This window comes from Lutra lutra, chromosome X (assembly GCF_902655055.1).
Source record: "Lutra lutra chromosome X, mLutLut1.2, whole genome shotgun sequence".
Lineage (NCBI taxonomy): Eukaryota > Metazoa > Chordata > Mammalia > Carnivora > Mustelidae > Lutra > Lutra lutra.
In genome coordinates, this window is record NC_062296.1 from 62,644,810 (window position 1) to 62,665,852 (window position 21,043).

Here is a 21,043-nt window from a genome sequence, read left to right on the forward strand (position 1 = left end):
CAGAATGATGTTCTCAAGGTTCACCCATGTTGTAGAATGTATCACAACCTCCTTCCTTTTTAAGGATGAGTAACATTCCATTGTATGGATACACCACTTTTGTTTATCCATGCATCTGTGGGTGGACATTTGGGTTGCTTCCACCTTTTGCCTATTGGAATAGTGCTGCTATCATCAGGGATGTACACATCTGTTCAAGAACTTAATTTCAATTCTCTCAAATAGATACCCGGAACTGGTATTGCTGATCATATGGTAGCTCTATTTTTAATTTTTTGAGAAGCTGCTGTACTGTTTTCCATGGCAGCTACATCATTTTACATTCACACCAGTGGTGCTCAAGGGTTCTAGTTCCCTACGTCTTCACCAACACTTGTTATTTTCTGGTCCCTGTTTTTCGTGTGTGGGCAGGGGTTGTTTGTTTGTTCTTTCATTTGTTTTTCTCTGATAGCAGCTACTCTAATGAATACGAGATAATATTTCTTTGTGGTTTTGATTTATGTTTCCCTAATGATAAGTGAGGTTGAGTACCTTTTCATATGCTCTTTGGTCATTCCTATGTCTTCTTTGGAGATAACGTCTTTTCAAGTTCTTTGCCTATTTTTTAATCGGGTTATTTGGGGGTGTTTTTTGTTGTCATAGGAATTCCTCCTATATTCTGGAATTTAAACTCTTATCACAAATGTGATTTGTAAAATATTTTATTCCATTCCATATGTTGCTTTTTCAGTCTGTTGATTGTGTCCTTTGATAGCCAGAAGTTTTTCATTTTGATAGTGTCCCATTTATGTTTTTACTTTTGTTGCCAATGCCTTTGGTGTCATATCCAAGAAACCATCGCCAACTCTAATGTCATGAAGCTTTTTCTCTATGTTTTCTTCTAAGAGTTTTATAGTTTAGGACTTATGCTTAGGTCTTTGATTTTGAGTTAATTCTTAAACACGGTATAAGGTAAGATTCTAACTTCATTCTTTTGCATGTGGATATCCAGTTTTCCAAACACCATTTGTTGTAAAGACTGTCCTTTCCCCATTGAATAGTCTTGGCACCCCTGTAGAATTAATTATACATTTGCTTTTGTGAGTATTTGATTCATGTCTGCCCCCCTCACTAAGTTATGAACTCCAGGAGGGTAAGAATCATGTTGATTTTGCTCACTACTGTCTCCTCAGCACCTCATATGTAATAAAGACTCGATAAAGTTTTACTGAATGAGCAAATAAATGCTTGAAAGATACTAAGCTCAATGCCTACCACTAAATAACATTTCAACAAGCAGGAACTGTTAATCTTGTTTTATTCAATGCATTGTACCTTTTCCCTGAGGCACACTTTGCTTACAATAAAAGAAATGAAAATGAAAGGTACTGTCTCTGAGGAACACAAGAAAGCCAGAGTCAGGGTGCACAGTCATTCAGGCTTTGCAATCTGGACGACTCGTTCAAACACTGGTCCATCTCTTTCTGACTGTGTGATCTTTGGGACATTAGTCAACTTCTCTCCAAGTCTCAGCCTCCTCCTCTGTAAAATGCGGGCAGTAATATCTACTTCACAAAGTTGTTATGTGGATTAAATGAAATATGTGTAATGTCTTCATATAGTGTCTGGCATTTATAATAAGCCCTCAATAAATAGTCCTTCCATTATTTTTTACAGACCATTACAATCTCTATCTCTTCCCTTTAGATTGATTTTGCTATTGTCTTTTAAAAGGTTACTTTCTTAGCTATTGTCTCCATTACAAGACAATTTAAAATAGATAACAAGGGTAAATAAGCTTGAATGGGAAATATTTGATTAGAATACTTAAGGCAAAATATCATTGAAGAGTTCCTATCAGATCTGAGAATTACCACAAACAGCCTGTGGAAAATCTAATAGTGATATTTTTTCCTTGACCAAAATGGAAAACATCTTATTAGTGCAGATCCCGACATTATAGATGATCTCTATGAGAAAAAAGATTTTTCAGGAAAGAAGTCTCCATTTACAAAAGGAAAGTGTCATATATGAAAAAGGATGGTAAGAAGAAAGTAGCTACTTGAGAGTTCTGCAGACTCATACCACCGGAAAAGACCCCCAGAGAGGATCTCCTACATCTGTGCCCAGAGGAGGGTAAATGATTAAACCTACCAGTGTCCATAGGCTTGTATTTCATGTTGGTGACTTATTAATCACTTGACCTTTTTCACAGTGCACTTAGCATAGTAAATTGTACTCCTTTCCACTGAGGCTTGGGTGACTTACGTGACTCTCTGCAATTTAGCCAGGGCTGGGCTCAATATAAGTCACCCGTTGGACATTTTGCTGCTGATTGTGTGTTTTTACCACATAATATGATAGTTTGCCAGCAACCTGGAAAGAAAACACCAGGAAACCCAGAGGAGAACATTCAGGAGATACCAATTTAATTTCCTGCCTCACCTTCAAAATCTCTCGTAGTAAAGACAGAAGGCAAAATTCCAAATGCTGTGTGAGATTTTAATTTATTTTTCTAAGCAAAAGAAAGCTAGTAGAACCACTTTCAATTAGTAGAAATGAATCCAATGCCCTGTTCTCTTTGATATGTCTTCAGCTCTGATACTGTTGACTCTCTCCTCCTCTACAAAAATCTTCCTTCTTCCATTATGCATTTTCTTCCCAGAATCCAACCTCTTTAACTGCTTCTGTTGGGTCCTCAATCTCTTCTTAATTATGAGTGACTCTAATCCAATTCAAGAAACATAGGCATTTATTTAGTTAAGAAATACATATGAAGTACTTACTATGGTCTAGACAATTTCTAAGTTAAAGGGTTGAAGAAGAAAGGCTATCCACAAAACAAATAAAAGAACTGCAAGAAATGATAAGGGCTGTGAAACTATTCATTCATTTATTCCTCATTCAACAAATAACCTTTTATTTTTTTATTTTTTTAAAGATTTTATTTATTTATTTGTCAGAGAGAGAGAGGGAGAGAGAGCAAGCACAGGCAGACAGAATGGCAGGCAGAGGCAGAGGGAGAAGCAGGCTCCCTGATGAGCAAGGAGCCCGATGTGGGACTCGATCCCCGGACGCTGGGATCATGACCTGAGCCGAAGGCAGCTGCTTAACCAACTGAGCCACCCAGGCGTCCCACAAATAACCTTTTAAATGCCTACTACACAACAGGCACTGTTCTAGATGCTCAGAATTCTCTTTCATTGGCCTTAATTGGGTCTCCCTATGGTGAACAAGATAGGACAAGGCATTGGAGGCAGGAGCCTAATGAGTAAAGTGAGGCAATATCTAAACATGGGTTGATGGGAGAGTGGGTAGGGGTGGAGACTAAAGAAATGGAAAAGAGGGTCACCTGGGTGGCACAGTCGGTTAAGTAGCTGCCTTTGTCTCATGTCATGATCCCAGGGTCCTGGGATCGAGCCCCGCATTGGGCTCCCTGCTCAGCAGAGAGCCTGCTTCTCCCTCTCTCTGCTGCTCTGCCTACTTGTGCTCTCTATTTCTCTGTCAAATAAATAAATAAAATCTTTTTTAAAAAAAGAAATGGAAAAGAAGTAGAGAATCTCAAAGAAATTTTGTAAGAAAAATCAGCAGGATGTGGTCACTGATTGAACATGGAGAAAGAAGTGACAATGCGAAGACAAAGCCAATGACAGCGTTTAGGTAACTAGGAAAGCCAAGAAGCCTTTCCACCATTTATTCTGCCTTTTACCAGCCCAAAGCATCTGATTTTCCTTCAGAGCATGTTCCTGTTTTGTTTTCTCAACCAAAAGACTGATTCCCACATCCAGCTCAAGAGTGGGCCCTGGTTGGTTAAATTGTTCAATGACACTCACTCCCTGCCTACAGTGAGTTGTTCAGGGAGGGTCATGTTCCTCCATAAGGCCAAAGAGAGAGAGTGAATCCTAAAATATGGGAAGGGCCTACCGGATAACACTCTTTTTCACTCCTTTTCTGGATGCTGATGTCTAAGGAGGCGAAGTCTGGAACAACGGTAGCTCTTTTGCTTCTTCAAGCTTGAAGCTCTGGGGACCTCTCCATTGAACCTACAGATGAAGCTAGTATCTTAGAATGCACACTAATAAGACTAGAAGAAATGACATCCTTTGAATCCTGGTTCAGGTCTTACATGAAGCTACCCTACATCTCAATTTTTCAATTATGTGAACCAAGAGAATCTCTATATTGTTTAAGCTGGTTTGGGTCTTCCGTCACTTGTGGCCAAAGAAGCCTACCATTGTAATCCCTACTAGCAAGCAGCACAATGTTGAGTCTCCAGGGGGTAAGGGAATACTTGTGATCTTAAGTGGCTACCTTTTGACTACGATGTGTTCAGTGTGCAGCGACACTGTGCTGTGTCCGGAGACAATCTTGTTTCTACTGTCAAACAAAACTTTCCAGTGACTTGTCCATTGATGTTGAAGGAAGAAGGGTAACATGAATCTTTAGACAGAGTTGTACAGAAGAAAACACATTTGTATTCAGATCCATTTCTGCTCCCTGAAGTGTTCTTTTGCATTTCTTATGGTTTCTCCAACCTAACGATGAGGTCAGCACTGCCTCCTTTTTTTCACAGAGCTTATTTAGTGGCTGGTGTTCGAGCAGTGGTTCTTAATTTTACGTGTTTAGGGCTCATTTTGGGGAGCTTACAACAATACAGATTACCATGACACGCTTTAGGACGTTCAGATACAGTGAGTCCTGGGAAGGGCCCGGAAATCAACATACGAAACAATTTTCATAAGCTCCCAGGTGATTCAGAGGCAATTGTCCCTTTGAGAAACACCACCGTCTTAGGTGGGGTCCCCCCCAAAGCGAATCTTGATAAAGGGGTTCATGAACAAATGATTTATTAAGGAAGAACTCCCAGGAGAAACCTGTTAAGGAATGAGGGAAAGAAGTAGTATGAGAGGGAGGGGACAGGAGTGGGAGAAAGTCCTGTTTGTCCCATTCCCAAAGGGACGATGTAAGCAAACCCGCAAAGTAGTCCCCTATCCCTCAGGGAAGGTAACTGGGCTTCTACATTCCTGCACTAAATAGCCAGAGAGACCTAAATGCCCAGGCACTTCCATGTGGGCAAAATGATACCAGGAGCTTGTGGGAACTCCTCTGAAGTCACAGGCGTGGGCATTGGAATCAAAACCGAGCTGAGGCTGGGGGGAGGGGCACACACAGAAATACTAAAAGGGAGTGATGGGGATTTGAGTGGAGTACCTACAGTGTTTGCTCAAATGATTGGAGGGATTTCATTTACTACAGGAGCACCTGTATTTTTTTTTTAAAGTAACTGAGGGAAGGGGGCTCAGGCTACACATAAGACTAGTACCACTGAAGTGTGCAGTCTTCTAAGGGGTAAACTGTTTAAGATGGTGTTTGACATCTTCTGCTTTCCAGCCCCTCCCTATGTCTCTAACACCTCTGACCTCTTTCTTCCTACACTCTGCGATTCAGCCATGACCTACTTCTCCAAAAGAGCATAGTCTTGCCCCTCTCCAGGACTCCACAAATGCTGTTCTCTCTACCTATGATCAACTGTCTCCCACTCTTCCCACCCTGTTAATTTCTATACTTTCTTCAGCCTTAGTTTAAACGTTGCTTCAGTTGGCCTTCCCTGGCCTATATGTCCCCTTGCCTTTAGCTCCCCATACTTCCCACAACCTAATGATTGTTAGTGTTCATTGTGATTACTTGTCTGATACTTGTTTTCTTTAAGAGCAAAACTTGGCCAAGGCAGAGACCATGTCTGCTTTATTTGTAGCTGTAACCTCAGTGGCTAGAGTAGACATTCATGCAAGGAGTATAAAACACATCATTTGCAACATGATATTGAAGACGAATATAAAAAAAAATGATCCACAGTATGATATCAGAGTATAAGTCTTGTAAATGCAGATTTTCCAGAGACGCTGATGGTGTCTTTCATCTCAGCTTAGAGTGGTCTGCTTGTATCACAAGGCAATCACTTTATTCCAGTTTAGAAACAGTGTCAGTTTTAATTTTATTCATTAATTCAGTAATTTTTTTTTGCTTAAACAATCATAGCTACAGAATGAGGATGAACCCCAAATTGCCTAAATCAACCCCATGCCACCCTGACCTCTGTGTTGTTCTTGTGCTAATATTTCTCTAGAGTGTGTTACTCCTTTTTATATCTGTGTCATGTTGAAATTACCCAGGAGCCCAACAACCTGAGAATGTCTAATGTGACTGGGAGGAAGTCCAATGCCTCAAAGTCATTGAAGATTTCCACTGCCATCTGAGAATCAAATTTCTCTAGTACCAACTCCATCCTTGTGGATTTTTAAATATTCCTGAATTTTTTAAGTTATTAAACACACATACACACACATCTCAGTAAGGTTCCATCAGTCATATACTTGAGGTATATATCTACGTTGTGATGAAGATCTAGAATTATTTCATTGGTAATATTGGAAATACTGCTGATTGGTTGCCAAAGTCCATTCCCCACCTGCTTCTCCCTTGCCCACCTCCAAAGAGGAGGCAGGAAAGGTCAGACAGCCATGTCACCAGCTTCCTATGGAGGCAAGAGTTGTTGTATGACTGTTCTGGCCAGTGATTTGGGGAAGCGATATTTTCTTTCCCTGCTAAGAGATGGGAGAGGGAACAAAATGGCTTTGCCTACCCTTGTTGCCTTTCTGAATCCTGCCCCTGAATGCAGCTGGATGCTGGAAATTGCAGTAGCCATCTTACAATGGTCAGAGAACAAGCCTGGGGTGAGAGGCTAACCCGTCCAGGATCGCAGAGTGGAGGGAAAGAACCTGGTAACTGATGATACTGTGGAGTAGCTGAGCCAGTGTGAGTAACCACCTGCCTCCAGACTTCTGGCTCTCTGAGGAAGATAAGCCCCCCATTTGTTTAAACTGCCATTATATTCTGTTATTAACATGTGGACATAACCTAACTGATGCACCTAGTTACTTTAACACTTCTTTGTGAAAACTAAAACAGATTATTGACACCTGACCATTTATACCTGACATATTTGTTGGAAGAATATTAGATTTTTGTAAGAAACCAGGAGAAGAATTAACTAATTTAACTTTAAAAGCTTGGGTCATTTTATTTTTTTAAGATTTTATTTATTTCTTTGAGAGAGAGAAAGAAAGAACAAGAGCAGGTGGAAGGGCAGAGGGAGAGAGAGAAGCAGACTCCCTGCTGAGCACAGAGCTAGACTCCTGATGACGAGGAGCCTGATCTGGAGCCTGAACACCTGGAGCCCAGCCTGGAGCTGGACCTGGGGCTCGATCCCGGGACCCTGAGATGATGAACTGAGCCAAAGTCTGATGCTCAACGACTGAGCCACTCAGGAGCCCCTAAAAAGCTTTGGTCATTTTAGTTACAGAAGCAGAGAGGAGCTACCTCCAGCCACAATGTGTGCTACGAGTTCTTAGGGATGTGCATTACAGAGAATTTCTGCATGACTTAATTCCACGCCAGAGCTGAGAGATCTAGGCTCAGATGAGATGTTTCGTGATATGGATATATGTTTGTCTCTGAATTTCTCTCATTTGTTGTACCATTTGTAGGATGCCTTCTCTAGAAGTAACAGGAAACTCAACTCAAAATGGCTTAGACAATAAGCGAATTCATTGCCCGGAAACTGTAGAGAGTTGGCTAAACAAGGGATTGAAAATGTCACTGAGGACATCACCCTGCTGGCCCCCGAGTCCACCTTCATCTTAGGTCTGACTACCCTCGCATGTACAGATGTCTGATGATGGCAGCAACTGAGGCTGCATACCTTCTGCTTCAAAGCCAATGTGCTGGTTGGGGGCTGGGGTGGGCAGAAAGAGAGATCACGGGTGGGGGAGGGTGAAGTCCTGAGCTTTGTGCTTATTGGGAAACTCTGAACCACTCAAGGTCGGTGAGCACGGAACGCCAGGAGCTGATTAGGTTAGGTCCTTCTTTGTGGCAAGAGGGTTGCATTTATTAGTTTTTTTTTTTTAAAGATTTTTTTTTATTTATTTGTCAGAGAGAGAGGGAGAGAGAGCGAGCACAGGTGGACAGAATGGCAGGCAGAGGCAGAGGGAGAAGCAGGCTCCCCGCCAAGCAAGGAGCCCGATGTGGGACTCGATCCCAGGACGCTGGGATCACGACCCGAGCCGAAGGCAGCTGCTTAACCAACTGAGCCACCCAGGCGTCCCTGCATTTATTAGTTTAATGAGTCAGGACCCACCTCTCCAGGTGAGGTGGTTGAAACCCCAGTCAAACCCAGAGCCTCATCCCCACCCTGGAGGGGTAGAATGGCTCCTGACAGGGCAACCACCACATTGCCCACATCTGTAAATGATTGAGTCAGAGTGGCTGATGTCTAAGGCTCTTTCCATATCAAAACTGGCTGTGATTCCATGAGCAGGGTGCAATCCTAGCTCTATAATTGTATTTTTTTTTATTCAACTCCACAATTTTATAATTGTCCTTTTCTACCTCTGAATATAAGCCCCTGTGGAAGATAACAAGCCCCAAAATGAAGTTGATAAGTCTTGGCATCACTCAGACTTGGGCTGGGGAAGGGAAGTGAAGCTGACAAGGTGACTTGTGAGGGTCACTGTGCACCAGGTGGACATAACAACTTAGGGTGACAGTGACTTGGAACTGCTGGACCCTTAATGGAGGCAATGTTTCTAAGGCTCGAAATCTCCCTTGTCTAGAGAATGCACAAGCTCTTGGGGAAAGGAGGAAGACCTCATACAATTACATTTTCCCTCTGATTTGCATTGTAAAAAATGTTTAGTACTCAAATCCTTAACGCTGGTAAATCTCTCAAGTCTCTTGAGGGAGTGGTCAAGCGGTTTGCACGAAACGTTTCTGAGAAAATAGGCTGAGTTTCCACACATCCCCCCCCACTTTGGTAAATACTAGCTTTTTTTTTTTAATTACCGCACTGAGAATTTTACCAGATGATTTCTAGTAGCTGACTTATGAACTAATTGGGCACTTCTGCTGTGCAGAGGAACAAAGACTTTTTTTATTGGTCCTTAACTGAGGCATATACCTGTCTGATGGCGTTGGCTCATTCTGCACATGCTCAGTTGAACAGAAATCTTCATATTGAATACAACCTAGCACAGCGGCAACACCCAGAACCTCACTCCCTGACTGACCCTGTGCATCCACTCCCTCTAGTTGCATTTTTATCCTGACATGTCTAACATTTATAGGGACTGCGGGGAGCAGGGTAGGTAGTGAAACCTTGGCGGCCGGGGGAGGCAACATACAAAGGGGCTTAAAACTCTGTCCCTGCCTTCCTGACCTCTCTATAGGCTGTCTCTACTGAGGGCAAGCGCTGGATAGCAATTTGTTGAGTTTGGGGCAGAATGCGGGAGAAGATGTCTCTATGAATTGTCACTTATTGTTGCATACGTTCCTGGACAGTTTTTGTCTGGTTCTTCTTGTAGGTGGACGACCCCCATTCCCCAGCCCTCATTTGAAATAAGGAATGCAGAGTGGCACTAAAAGCATCCGCCGCCGAGCACGGTCTGGAATGACAGCGTCTCCACGTCTCTTCTTGCTTTTCCCATTCATTAGGACCCTTTCCCAGCCTCTTTCCCGAGCAAAAACCGGGCAAGGCTTCCTGCGGTTACAAAAGGAGAGAGGGGAGCGGCCGGGGTTAGAGCCTCTCGCCGCAGAGAGCCAAGAACGCGCGTTCGGTCGTGGACCTTTTGTCCCAGGACCCCTTCCGCAGCTCGGTCGCAGAGGGGACGACCCGACCGGCCCCCGCCTAAGCAGCTGCCGCCCGCGCGCCCCTCGGGCCGAGCCCCCCCAAACCCCGCCACCCCGCACCCCTTCTAGATCCCCGACGCCCGCCCGTTCGCCGTGACGTGGCCCGCGGCGCGCGCATGCGCCGCTCAGCCCGGTTCCCTGTCCCTTGGCCACCGCCTCCCGACGGGCTGGAGTGGGCGGGGCCTGTGGTTCTGGAAGCCGCGCGGCCGTAGGGGGAGGAGGGTGTGTGTGCGCGAGGCGGGTGCGCGGGACTCGGGAGCTAGTCCGCGGCTGGGCCGGAGGAGGAGGAGTTGAAGGCGGCGGCCGCGACTCCCGCCCGCACAGACAGCCAGTCCCGCGAAGCCCCCTCCCACTCTCAGGCGGGCGGCGGCGGCGGCGGCGGCGGCGGGAGGAGGAGAAGGAGGAGGGAGCGTCTCTGCCGCCGCCTCCTGGTCCCCAGCGCCGATCTGCCGCCGCCACCTCCCTCCGCGGCGATCCTCCCTCCATGGTCCTGCCGCGGCCCCCCTGGTAGCCTGAGCTGCCCCGCGCCGCGCCGGAGCCAGCCTCGGCAGAGGGAGCGGTCGCGGCCTCGCGGCCCGCGCGGGCTGACCAGCGGAGAGCGCGGCGCCGCGCGGTCCCCGAGGATCCGCACGCCGGGCAGCGCGGCCCGAGCAGCGTGAAGAGCAGCGGGCGGGCGGGCGGCGCCGGGCCCGGGCCGCCCTCGCTCCCGTGCCCCGGCCCCGCCGCCCGCGCCGGGGCGGTCGCCCGCAGAGGAAGGCGCCGCAGTCTCCGGGCCTCGCAGCCCCACTCGAGCGTCCTCAGCACCGAGGACTCGCGGGTCCTGAGGGGAAGAGGCGAGCCAGGGGCCGGGCACTGAGCTCTTTGGCGCCCCCACCCCCGTTTTCGGAGCCTTCCACGCTGCGGCCGCTGTCCCCTCCGGACCATGGCCGACGACGACGTGCTGTTCGAGGATGTGTACGAGCTCTGCGAGGTGATCGGCAAGTAAGTTCCCACGCGAGGGAGCGGGAGTGTGGAAAAATGCATTTCAGTGATGCCCGGGTCCTCCCGCACCGACACCCGCTCCGGGCCTGCCCCCTGCCCTCCCTTCCCCTCCGCCTCCCTCGTCCTCACCCCGGCGTATTTATAGACGTGTACCTGGACCTCCTGCCGGGCGGGCGTCCGGGGGGTTCTCAGCGATCCGTGGAAGCCACCGAGCCGAGGTCCGCCACCCCACGAGGCGTGGGGCCGGCCGAAATCCGCTGTCTGCATTTTATCTGACGGTTGCAGAGGGACGTGGCAGACCCGATTTTATAGTTGCTTCCTGGGAACAGTTGGGGTTATTGTTACCTTGCGTGTACCACAAACCATTAACGAAAAGAGCAGCTTGCATTTCCTTTGCTTGCATGGAGCGATAGCAAGAGACGTCCAGGGTTTTTAATTGTGGGGTGTGTGTCTATTGTGCAGGATATTAGAGAGATGCCTTTGTGTTCACCCCGTGCCCGGATTGGAGGGGGTCATTTTCAGACGGGGTGCGTTCAGTTTCAGCAAATTCCTCACCTGGTGTAGACCAGCGTGGAAAGAGTTGGGGGTATCCGAATTTTTAATGCCTTGTTATGCAATGACTGTTAAATCAGTGTTCAAGGCTTCCCTCGACTGTTGTTGGGATGGTGGTGGAGCCGTCTGCTTTGAGTCACCGGGCTGGTCTAGAATATAGAACTGACAGTCCAAATGCTCATCCTTTCATCTGTGTTGTGTAATTACACTAGGGAAAAGCAGGGAATCAGATTAATCACAGTGCTGATTGAGAATTAAATCTGCAGTTCCTCATCTAATTGTCCATTCCTTAAATCTGTTTTGAATAGTTTCCTTTTCATTCTTGTCAAACAGTATTCCAAGTGCACAATCCTGCTAATTTGCTTGTGAAGGAAAAGGCTGGCCATCTGAAGTTGATTTCCTAGTTCAGCGTGTATTCTGTGCCTTTAGAAGTTCAGGAGATAAGATTTAAGAGCAATTTTTGCTGGTTTATTAAGGATCGCTAGGTAGCTACCATTGAAATATTTTACCTCTTTTTGGAAGCTATGCTTTATTGTCTATTTTAAGGTCTGCAGTTGGGAAATGAAACCAAGACCTTAGAGCAGTTGGCTGTATCCCTTTTAAGTTGTCTGCAGTACTGGATTTCAATTTGTTTAAGTGCTGATAACTCATTTTTTTTTCTTCTGTGTTGAGGTATTACCGTGTTGCCTCACATGGTGAAATTATGGGTAGAGCTTGCTACACACTTTCCTCAGACTCAACTGATACAAGGACATGTTACTCCTTGCCCCTATTGTTACATGACCAGCCTCTCTACTAGAGGAAGGATATCCAGTGTGCCCTGTAAAGTGCTTGTGGAAGTGCTCTAGAGCAGTGCTTTCCAAAGATACAGAATGCAAGACGTATATGTAATTTTCTATACAAAAATCTTACATATGCAAATTTTGTAATGGCCACATTAAAAAAATCAGAAGCAAATAGGTGCAATCAATTTTAATAAAATATTTTATTTAACCCACTAGATTCAAACTATTATCATTTCAACACATAATCAGGGCAGAAATTATTCATGAGATATTTTACATCCTTTCTTTTGTACTCAGTCTTTGAAATCCGGTGTGTATTCTACACTAACAGCACATCTTAATTCTGACACTAAGCTAAATTTTCATCAGAAATACTTGATCTGTGTTTAGGTTTCGTAACATTTGCATTTGCAAAAGTAGCTTCACATACCCAAGTTTCCCAAACATAACTAAAAGTTTTCTAATAACCTAATTGATATCTCTTTCTAAATTTAAATTTTGATGAAATAAAATTAAATAAAATTGAAAATTTTATTTAAATTCAGTTTCTCAGTTGAACTAGCCACATTTCAAGTGCTCCACAGCCATATGTGGCTAGCAAGCACTGTTCTGTAGAGACAAACATGTTTAAAAAAAAAAAAAATCTCCTTGGTTTCTTCATTCTTAGCACCCGGTAAAGGTAAATTAGGGTTTCCCAAATGATCGTGTGTATGGGTGAATGATATATTTGTTGTGTCTTAGTTATATTTGCTTTAAATGAGCCAGCAAAGTCATAATTGGAAAATGTGAAATTAAAATGTTAATTATATCGTGATGACGGAATATAGCCATCTTTGGATCAATGTTAGTAACCAGTTCCGATTCCTTAAGGTCTTAAAGACTGATGACATGATCTCTTTGGATATCAGAACCAAGTGGTCGGCATCATATTAGCTTGTAATTGATAGAATGTTTTCAGGAAACACCTCTGATAGAACTAAATTCATCTTTTCTGTTGCTTCAGAGCTGCATAAGGAGGGAGACCAGGCTGATTCAGAGGTGATAGGTACCCTATGGCTCCCTTAACTATTGTGAACGTGAAATCTCTTTCATACCCTACAAAATCTGACTTGGTCAGTGCCATTTATAATGTGTCATTTCGTGAAATAATGAATTCAAGATAGCTTTCGTGGTAAAGAATGTAATGATAGTGTTCCTCACGCTGTGTAAAGGTTGAAGGTTTCTCCGGTAAATTGTCTCAGCATGTATTGATCTGGAAATTGAAATTCACTTGAGATTTTCTTGCAGGGACCTTGACAGCATACATTTTAACTTAGCATTTGTTCAACTCTAGCTTTAAACGGAAAGGCCTTGAAGATGTTCACTTGTACTGGAAACCCTTTTGTTGATTTCTATCCAAGTTCTCTAGAATTGTGATTTTCTTGTATACCAAATTAGCATCACAAATTGTTTTTGACCCTTAGGTGTTAATAGGTTTAAATTTCCACTGAGGTACTTTAAGACAGATTTCAATTTTCAAGATCAATTGACCACTCACTCACTCCCCTACCTCACTGCTTATGGGCTCATTCACTCATCCACTGTCTGCGAGGGAATCATGTGCCTGATTCGTTAGGAATATTGAAAGGATGCCATTTCTTGTTTTAAAAAAAATTAAACTCTTTCCCAGCAATTCTTATTTTTGAAAGTCTTACAAAAGATCCTTTGAATGCCTGTTGTTTCCATAACCTTTTCCTGTGTAACGTCTTTCAAGTGACTGAAACAAATCTCCAATGATGGGACCTTATCCTAGTCCCAAAACTTCTCGTCCTTGCAAATGTAGCAATTAGTGGGAAAGAAAGATTTTATGCAAATGCAGGAAATTGGCTCATTTTTATGCCATGATCATTTACTGTATCTTTTGCAAGTGTATAGCTTTAGAGGTAAGTGTACAGTCAGTAATATTGCATGAAGGCAATTTTAAGATGATTCATCCAAATTAAAACATAGAAATGCCTACCTTCATGGTACAGGAGTTTCTGCGAATGAGAATAGCAAAAGGCACACTGTTTTCATCTTGCATGGGCTGAATATTTGCCCTGGTATTTAAGATTCTTGGTAACCTGTAACTTCTGACTTTCCTGCTTTGGTAGGACGTATACTAAACTTGGAATGATGCGGCATGACCCCTGCTCAAGGATGACATGCAAGTTTGTGAGGCATGCTGAATTTGCTTGTACCTTGAGAGCACTTACCATATTTAATTATGGTTTCTTATTCATGAGTCTCTCTGCCTAGTGAACAGGGAGCTTCTTGAGGACAGGGAACATATATATCTTTCTCTGTCAACTTAACTCAGGGCCTGCGATGTAACGGTTGCTCATTAGCTATGGGATGAATTGAGTAGTTTTAATAAAATCTCATTAAAAGGCAAAAAGCATGTTTATCAACCTCAAAGCAATTACTATCCCAAAAGGCTGTATTGGTCTGAAGCAGTGGATCTCCACCTGGCTGCATATTAGAATCACCAGGGGAGCTTTTAAAAAAGATCAATGCCAGGGCCCTGTGTCAGAGCAATAAAATCAGAATCTCTGGGAGTGGGTCCTGGATACTGGCATTTTTTGAAAGCTCTCTAAGTAATTCTAATGCGCAGCTCCGATTGAGTCATTGGTTTAAAACTTAGGTAATGTATGTATATTTTGGGACTGGGTTTTCAGAGGCTTACAGGATTTGAAAAGTAGAACAAATGCTTTTTGGGTGTATTGAAGCCAAGAGACCAAAATGTGGATTTTATCTCCTCTGGGCTGTGTGTCTCTGAGCCCTGTTGTGTCAGAATTTTGTTTCAGCTTGTGTTTGGCTTTGATTTCTTGGGTCTTTTAAGATTCGCATTGATTTATGATGCTCATCTAATGCTAACACGGTGACTGATGTTTGGAACAACACAGAACGAGGATCGCTTCAATAACTGTGGCTGTCCACTACAACGACTTAATTTAATATTAAGAGATTTATCAGTTCAGTATGGATTGTATTTATACATATACTCTATTAAAAGAGTGTGGTTATTTTGCTTATATACTTCACGTCCACACTTGCAATTCCAGTAACACCATTTACCAGAGAATTGAATTAAATGCAGCCTTTATACAAACACTGGATTAATCATTGGTAAAATATGTAATTTAACATGACGAAAATTCAGCTTTACTCTTTTTACTAATTACCATGGCTTGCACATATATTGATTGGCCCACCAATTTGGATTTCCAGTACCACAGAGGGGAACATTATCATACGTTGGAACATCTTTCTTGGAAATTTTATGTAGACATTGTAGGCAGATTAGTTTTTAGTGTCTGGAAAAGTGTGAGCCCGAAGGAACCAGGAATTTACCAGAAATGAGTAGATGTTTTATGAGAGAAGTGTTTGATCAGAGTGACAGTCGTCTAGCAAGGCAGGAGAAACACAGTCACCAGCTAGCCCATTGGTGGACCACAAAGAGTCAAGCCAAGGGGGATTAGCTACAGTTCCACGGAAGAGAAACCTGTTTCACACGGTGTAGATGCCTGCACGTGGCCGGCCTTTTTGGGAGTAGGTAAGCAGTGTTGATTCCTGATGATGGAGTTGGCTTCTGGGACCATTTTGGAGGGAATCGAGCTTTCTTGCGTGTGCGCGGCTTTCTCGGAGTCTCTTCATACCTGCTTTCTACAGAATGCCTTAGGACTTGGAGTTTATGAAGTGTCGTTTGACTGTCTTCTTTATAAAGGCTTCCTGTGACTCCCTTGCATTCTATAACTGTGACCTGCTTCTGTGTCCTTGACATGTGCACTTCACAACCCCCCTGTTTTCTCCCTTGAATCTGCAACATTTCACCTGGCAAACTACCTCTCGTGCACCTTAAATGGTGTTCCTGGTTATTGCCTTTAAATCCAAGTCTTTTACCGTTCCCAGTTGTAGGTCTGCTCAACGCATTAAAGAAGCAAGTATGCCTTCCTTTTTGAGACTGTTCTTGAATTACTGCATTTTTATAAACATTTTCACATTTTAAATTTGCCAGAAGCACTGTTTAAAAGAACTTTGACATAAGATTGTTTAAAGGTAACAACAAAAAATCTTTTGTCATTTAATGCTTACTTCGTAAGGGGAGTTGACATTTATGCCTTCTAATGTTAGGCACTTTACATATATTATCTTCTCTGATTATACCTGTTTTACAGAAAACATTGTGATTCAGCGAGGGGTAACTTGCCCAAGATCACATGAAATTACAACTGGTTCCGAAGTCCATTCATTCATTTCCTGCCAATTGCGGTAGTTAAAAATGCTACGTCGGGTTTCTTTGAAGCAAGTCCCATGCCTTCATTTTCAGAGTTTATTTACAACAATTTTTAATTGTTCGACGCTCTGGTTCTGTTTTTCACTCCTTCATTAGAGGTTCCATACTACCATTCATTGTTTCACCCATTTTTCTTTTTGTCTTTCTTGTTAATGAGATAGCCGCATTTGTTACTAAACTGATAAGCCTCTGCATTCTTTAGCAGTGGAAATATAGACTCTTGCCCGCCCATCCAAAATACAATTTGTTTTGGAACTTTCTCTACACCATTTACTCTCCAGGTTTTTCTTTTCCGTTTCCCTGCCCCAACAAATAGCATCGTTGATTAATGACTCCTAATTTGCCAAACCAGACGTGATGAGGTGTGGGAGATGGGTGTTTGTTGCGAGTAGGGTGGGGTGGTTTCCACGGGGTCGTTGCTCCTATATCCTGTGCTACAAATCCTGCAGTTGCTCTCCCTGACTCTGAAAACTACGTGCGGAACTGCAGCTGCGGAGCTATGAGCTTGTCAGCTGGGGGCCAGCACAGCACACCTAAGTAGGCGAGTGAGTGAGTTACTGAACAGGTCCCTGACCCCCGCCAACAAGCTGATGGCCGGTGCAGCTCTCGCATTTGGGGTTTTATTTTTTAGTTGGCAACTGACAGTGCAGATTCTAAAACCACCAGATACGGCTCTGAATTCATGCTCCAAGGTTCAAGGTGCGACAGGACCCGCTCTCTTCTTTCTCTGCTGGGGCCATCCCCTGTCTGGGTATTCCTCTTTGAACTGAGTCCAGTGTAATCACCCTTCTGGCCATTGTGGTATTCTGGTATGACTGGTCATAGAGCCCAAGTCAGTAAAGGGAGAGTCTCCCTTCATCCACACCAGGAAGATTTCATTTCTGAAGCTTGTTTGACTTAAAGGAAGTTAATATGTATTTGCAATGTTGAGAGTCAGTAATTTTCTATTACTTTCTCTTCGTAAATTGACTAGTCTTTGTAAAATAAATTATAAAATTAATTTTAAATTCTAGAATGTACAGAGGTATATGTGCCCCTCTCTCCATTCTCCTACCGTCCATAGCCCCATTCTCCGGAGGTTACCATTGTCCAGTTCTTATACATCTTTCTGGAAGGTCTTTGTTTAAAAAACAGAATGGGATCATATTTGTACACTATACTGAAATATTAATTTTCCATTGACAAACACTGTCTCTGATGACCTTTCCATATCCATCTACATCTCTGTCGAACTTTGTCTCTTCCTAAACTGCTGACCAGTATTCCATGGTGTGGATTGATTATTGCAGCTTTGAGTTGAGTGCAAGCCATTCGTAAGTAGACATCATTGGAAATGCTGAACTGGAGTTTGGGTGAGAGTTCTGGAATGACAGTGAAGGTGTGGAAAGTAAAACTGAGCGAACGAGTTCTTGACAGGTGACTGAGCTGGAGAGATGTGGTTTGCTGTGTAACTCACAGAGCTAGGAGAGTCAGGATAGCTGGATTTCACAGAAGTTTTAAAGTAGGGAGGATCAATAATGTAAAATGCCAGCACACTGTGATGGACTATCAAAAAAAAAGGCTTGTTTATACTATAGAGGCAATTTAAAGCATCTATCAAAATGAATATAATGTTAAATATCAATTCATAGTGTGACTGAAAAGCAAGGTTCTGTGCATGTTGGTAATACGCTATTTCTCATGACTCCACCTCAACAGCAACATATTTAGGGTAAAAAAAAAAAAAAGAAGCTGATTTCTTTTTCGTCATGATTGTGTTTTGTAGATTCTGATGGCTGGCTTTTAGGTAAAACCATTTGGTTTTCCTAAGATTAGATCTTTTTCATTCCTCAGCTTGGTTCATAACTTTCAATTAAATGGAAGCCTTTAATGAAATGACATGATAAATTTTATATACTTTACATTTACTCTATGTTCTTGATATTAGTCAAACCATTCTTATTTTTTTAAATCCCTTCCCCACAGGGAACTGCGGCCTTCCTTGTCTCAAGGTTTTGGGTCCCCATTGGATGAGTGTAGCTAATGTCCCTCTACCTCCCACTGTGCAACTAAATTTGTTCATTGGCTTTTTGTAGTTGTGCACACCCATTCACAATAAGAAACGATTACTTTATTGCACTTAAGCCAATTTTTTGGTAAGTGTACATTATTTCATTTTTTTTTCTAAAGATTTTATTTATTTGACAGAGATCACAAGTAGGCAGAGAGGCAGGCAGAGAGAGAGGAAGGGAAGCAGTCTCCCCCGCTGAGCGGAGAGCCTTGATGCGGGGCTTGATCCTAGGACCCTAAAATCATGACCTGAGCCGAAGGCAGAGGCTTTAATCCACTGAGCCACCCAGGCGCCCTCATTATTTCATTTTAACATCTGTGTTCTATCACTGAACTGTTGCATATTATTTTTTCCAATCTTATTTCTTTATTATTTTTTTAAAAAGATGTTATTTATTTATTTGACATAGACACAGCAAGAGAGGGAACACAAGCAGGGGGAGTGGGAGAGGGAGAAGCAGGCTTCCCACAGAGCAGGGAGCCCAAAGCAGGGCTCAATCCAGGACCCTGGGATCATGATCTGAGCCAAAGGCAGATGCTTAATTGACTGAGCCACCCAGGCGCCCTTCTTATTTCTTTTAATACACATTTTTTTTTTGCTTTGTTACCATTGTTTTCAATATTTGAATCACTTAGTTTGGAATGATGACTGTGTTCTCTCTCTGTCTGTCTCAGTGTAGTTTAATAATATCCAAACTCTACTATGTCGAGTCTGTATTTCAGGCTTTTTAATTGTAACCCTGAGTTTAGAATATCTTGGTGTATTTAAATCTAAAGTGGAAGTATAACTGCCTAGCTATATGCAGATTCTAATGTTTTATTAAAATACTCTTGATGTTATTAATGCAATTATGAGGTCTCTAGCCCTGCTAAGACATGCAGATTACCATTATACCACTGCTATTTTATGGAATTTAATTTGTGTTTTTAGGAAACAGCATAGATTTTCAGCCTTTCTGCTTACCCTTGGTATGTACTTACCCCAAACATATGGATTGACATTGTTTTATATCTTATGAGGCAGCCCCCTAAGATCAGATCTGGTAGCCTTTGGGCACAGTGTGGCCATTTTCTTCTTATTTATAGAAAGAATGATGGCCACTTCACAAGCTATTTGCATGGATTAGTGATTGTAAAGTGCAGCCTAAGTATTTGTTATTTCTAGAATGTCTCTGAGATACTCAAATTACTTTTGACAGCTATGTAGATAAGTCTCAACAATTTCCAAATGTGCACTTTCTCCGTGCTAAACACAGGCTCTATTACATAAATAATATGGTGAAATGAACATTCTTTCCTATCACGTGGGTAAAATTGCTAGTGGTGTTAACAGTTCCTTCATTTGTTCATTTATGCGTGCATTTCTAGCTGTGTGGCCCTAGCCAAGTTAGTTAACCTCTCTGAGTCTCAGTTTCTTTACCTGCAAAATGAGGGTGATACTATACGCCTTGCAGGATTGTTGTGAGGATTGAATAACGTGATCTGTGTAAAATGACTAAAGATAGTTGTTGTTATTTTAATTGCCATTATCAATTTTTTTATGTTTTTAATTTATTTTTATTTTTATTTTTTTTAAGATTTTATTTATTTATTTGACAGACAGAGATCACAAGTTGGCAGAGAGGCAGGCAGAGAGAGAGGAGGAAGCAGGCTTCCCGCCCAGCAGAGAGCCCGATGCGGGGCTCGATCCCAGGACCCTGAGATCATGACCCGAGCTGAAGGCAGAGGCTTTAACCCACTGAGCCACCCAGGTGCCCCTTAATTTATTTTTAAATGAACTCTACTGCCAACGTTGGGCTCAAACTCATGACCCTGAGATCAAGTGTGTGTGCTCCACTGACTGAATCAGCCAGGTGCTCTATTACTCACCAAATGCTTGAGTTCTCTGGCCTCAAGGAGCTCTCTGTCAATGGGAGAAGTTGACAAATGTCTCAGATCTCAACTAACTAGACATTAAGTCCTGTTAAAGCCAGGGTTGCATCTGACATGTTCACCTAGTATCCTCCGCACAACTGACACACAGTAAGTATTCAGTTGTTGAAGGAGTGAGTGTTAAATGAGCAATCCAGAGACTGTGACCACCTAGCCATAAAAGGAAGTTGGGGAAATCTTTACAGAGGAGGTCAGGCTTGAATGATTTGTTAGTCTTCTTCTTGGGTAACTCATGTCATCTTTTTATGCCTGTTTCCTCATTAAGAAAACAGAGTAGAGGAATACAGGTCAGGAAAATTAAAGAACTCTTATGAAGCTTTAAAAATGTTTATCTTATTTTTTAAAATAATGAACTTTATTTTTTTGAGCAATTTTGGGTTCACAGCTCCTATTTTAGTTTAGTGACATAGACAACCTACATAAGAAATTTGAACAATAAGCATAAAATTAAATGTTTTAGGGATAACAGTAGGAATTTTTTTCTCTTTTTTTGGTTCTTGAATTCTATGGCTTGAGTGTTCATTATACGCCGGACACAGTGTTAAATTGTTTATGTTTTTCTAATTTAACCTTGGCCACCAGCCTTCCCTTTGAGGCAATCATCCTTTCCCCTTTAACCGATGAGGAAACTAAGCAAGAGGGCGATCAGTAACTTGCCCTGGATAAAGTGTCAATAGTAATAAGCGGCAACATGGGGATTCACACC

At 42.9% G+C, this 21,043-nt stretch overlaps 1 protein-coding gene and 1 pseudogene across 8 annotated transcripts in view; both read left to right on the forward strand.

Annotated features, from left to right (window-relative positions):
• The first annotated feature begins 10,310 nt into the window (after nt 1-10,310).
• The window catches only part of CASK (calcium/calmodulin dependent serine protein kinase), a 353,809-nt gene continuing 343,076 nt past the window's right edge, over nt 10,311-21,043 (forward strand). For all 8 annotated transcript variants that reach the window (XM_047715149.1, XM_047715152.1, XM_047715153.1 and 5 more), the window contains exon 1: nt 10,311-10,704. In XM_047715149.1, coding sequence (XP_047571105.1) covers nt 10,646-10,704 — 59 coding nt within the window. In that variant the 5' untranslated portion in view covers nt 10,311-10,645. The remainder of the gene's footprint in view (nt 10,705-21,043) is intronic.
• LOC125092535 (uncharacterized) lies at nt 14,160-14,254 on the forward strand (annotated as a pseudogene).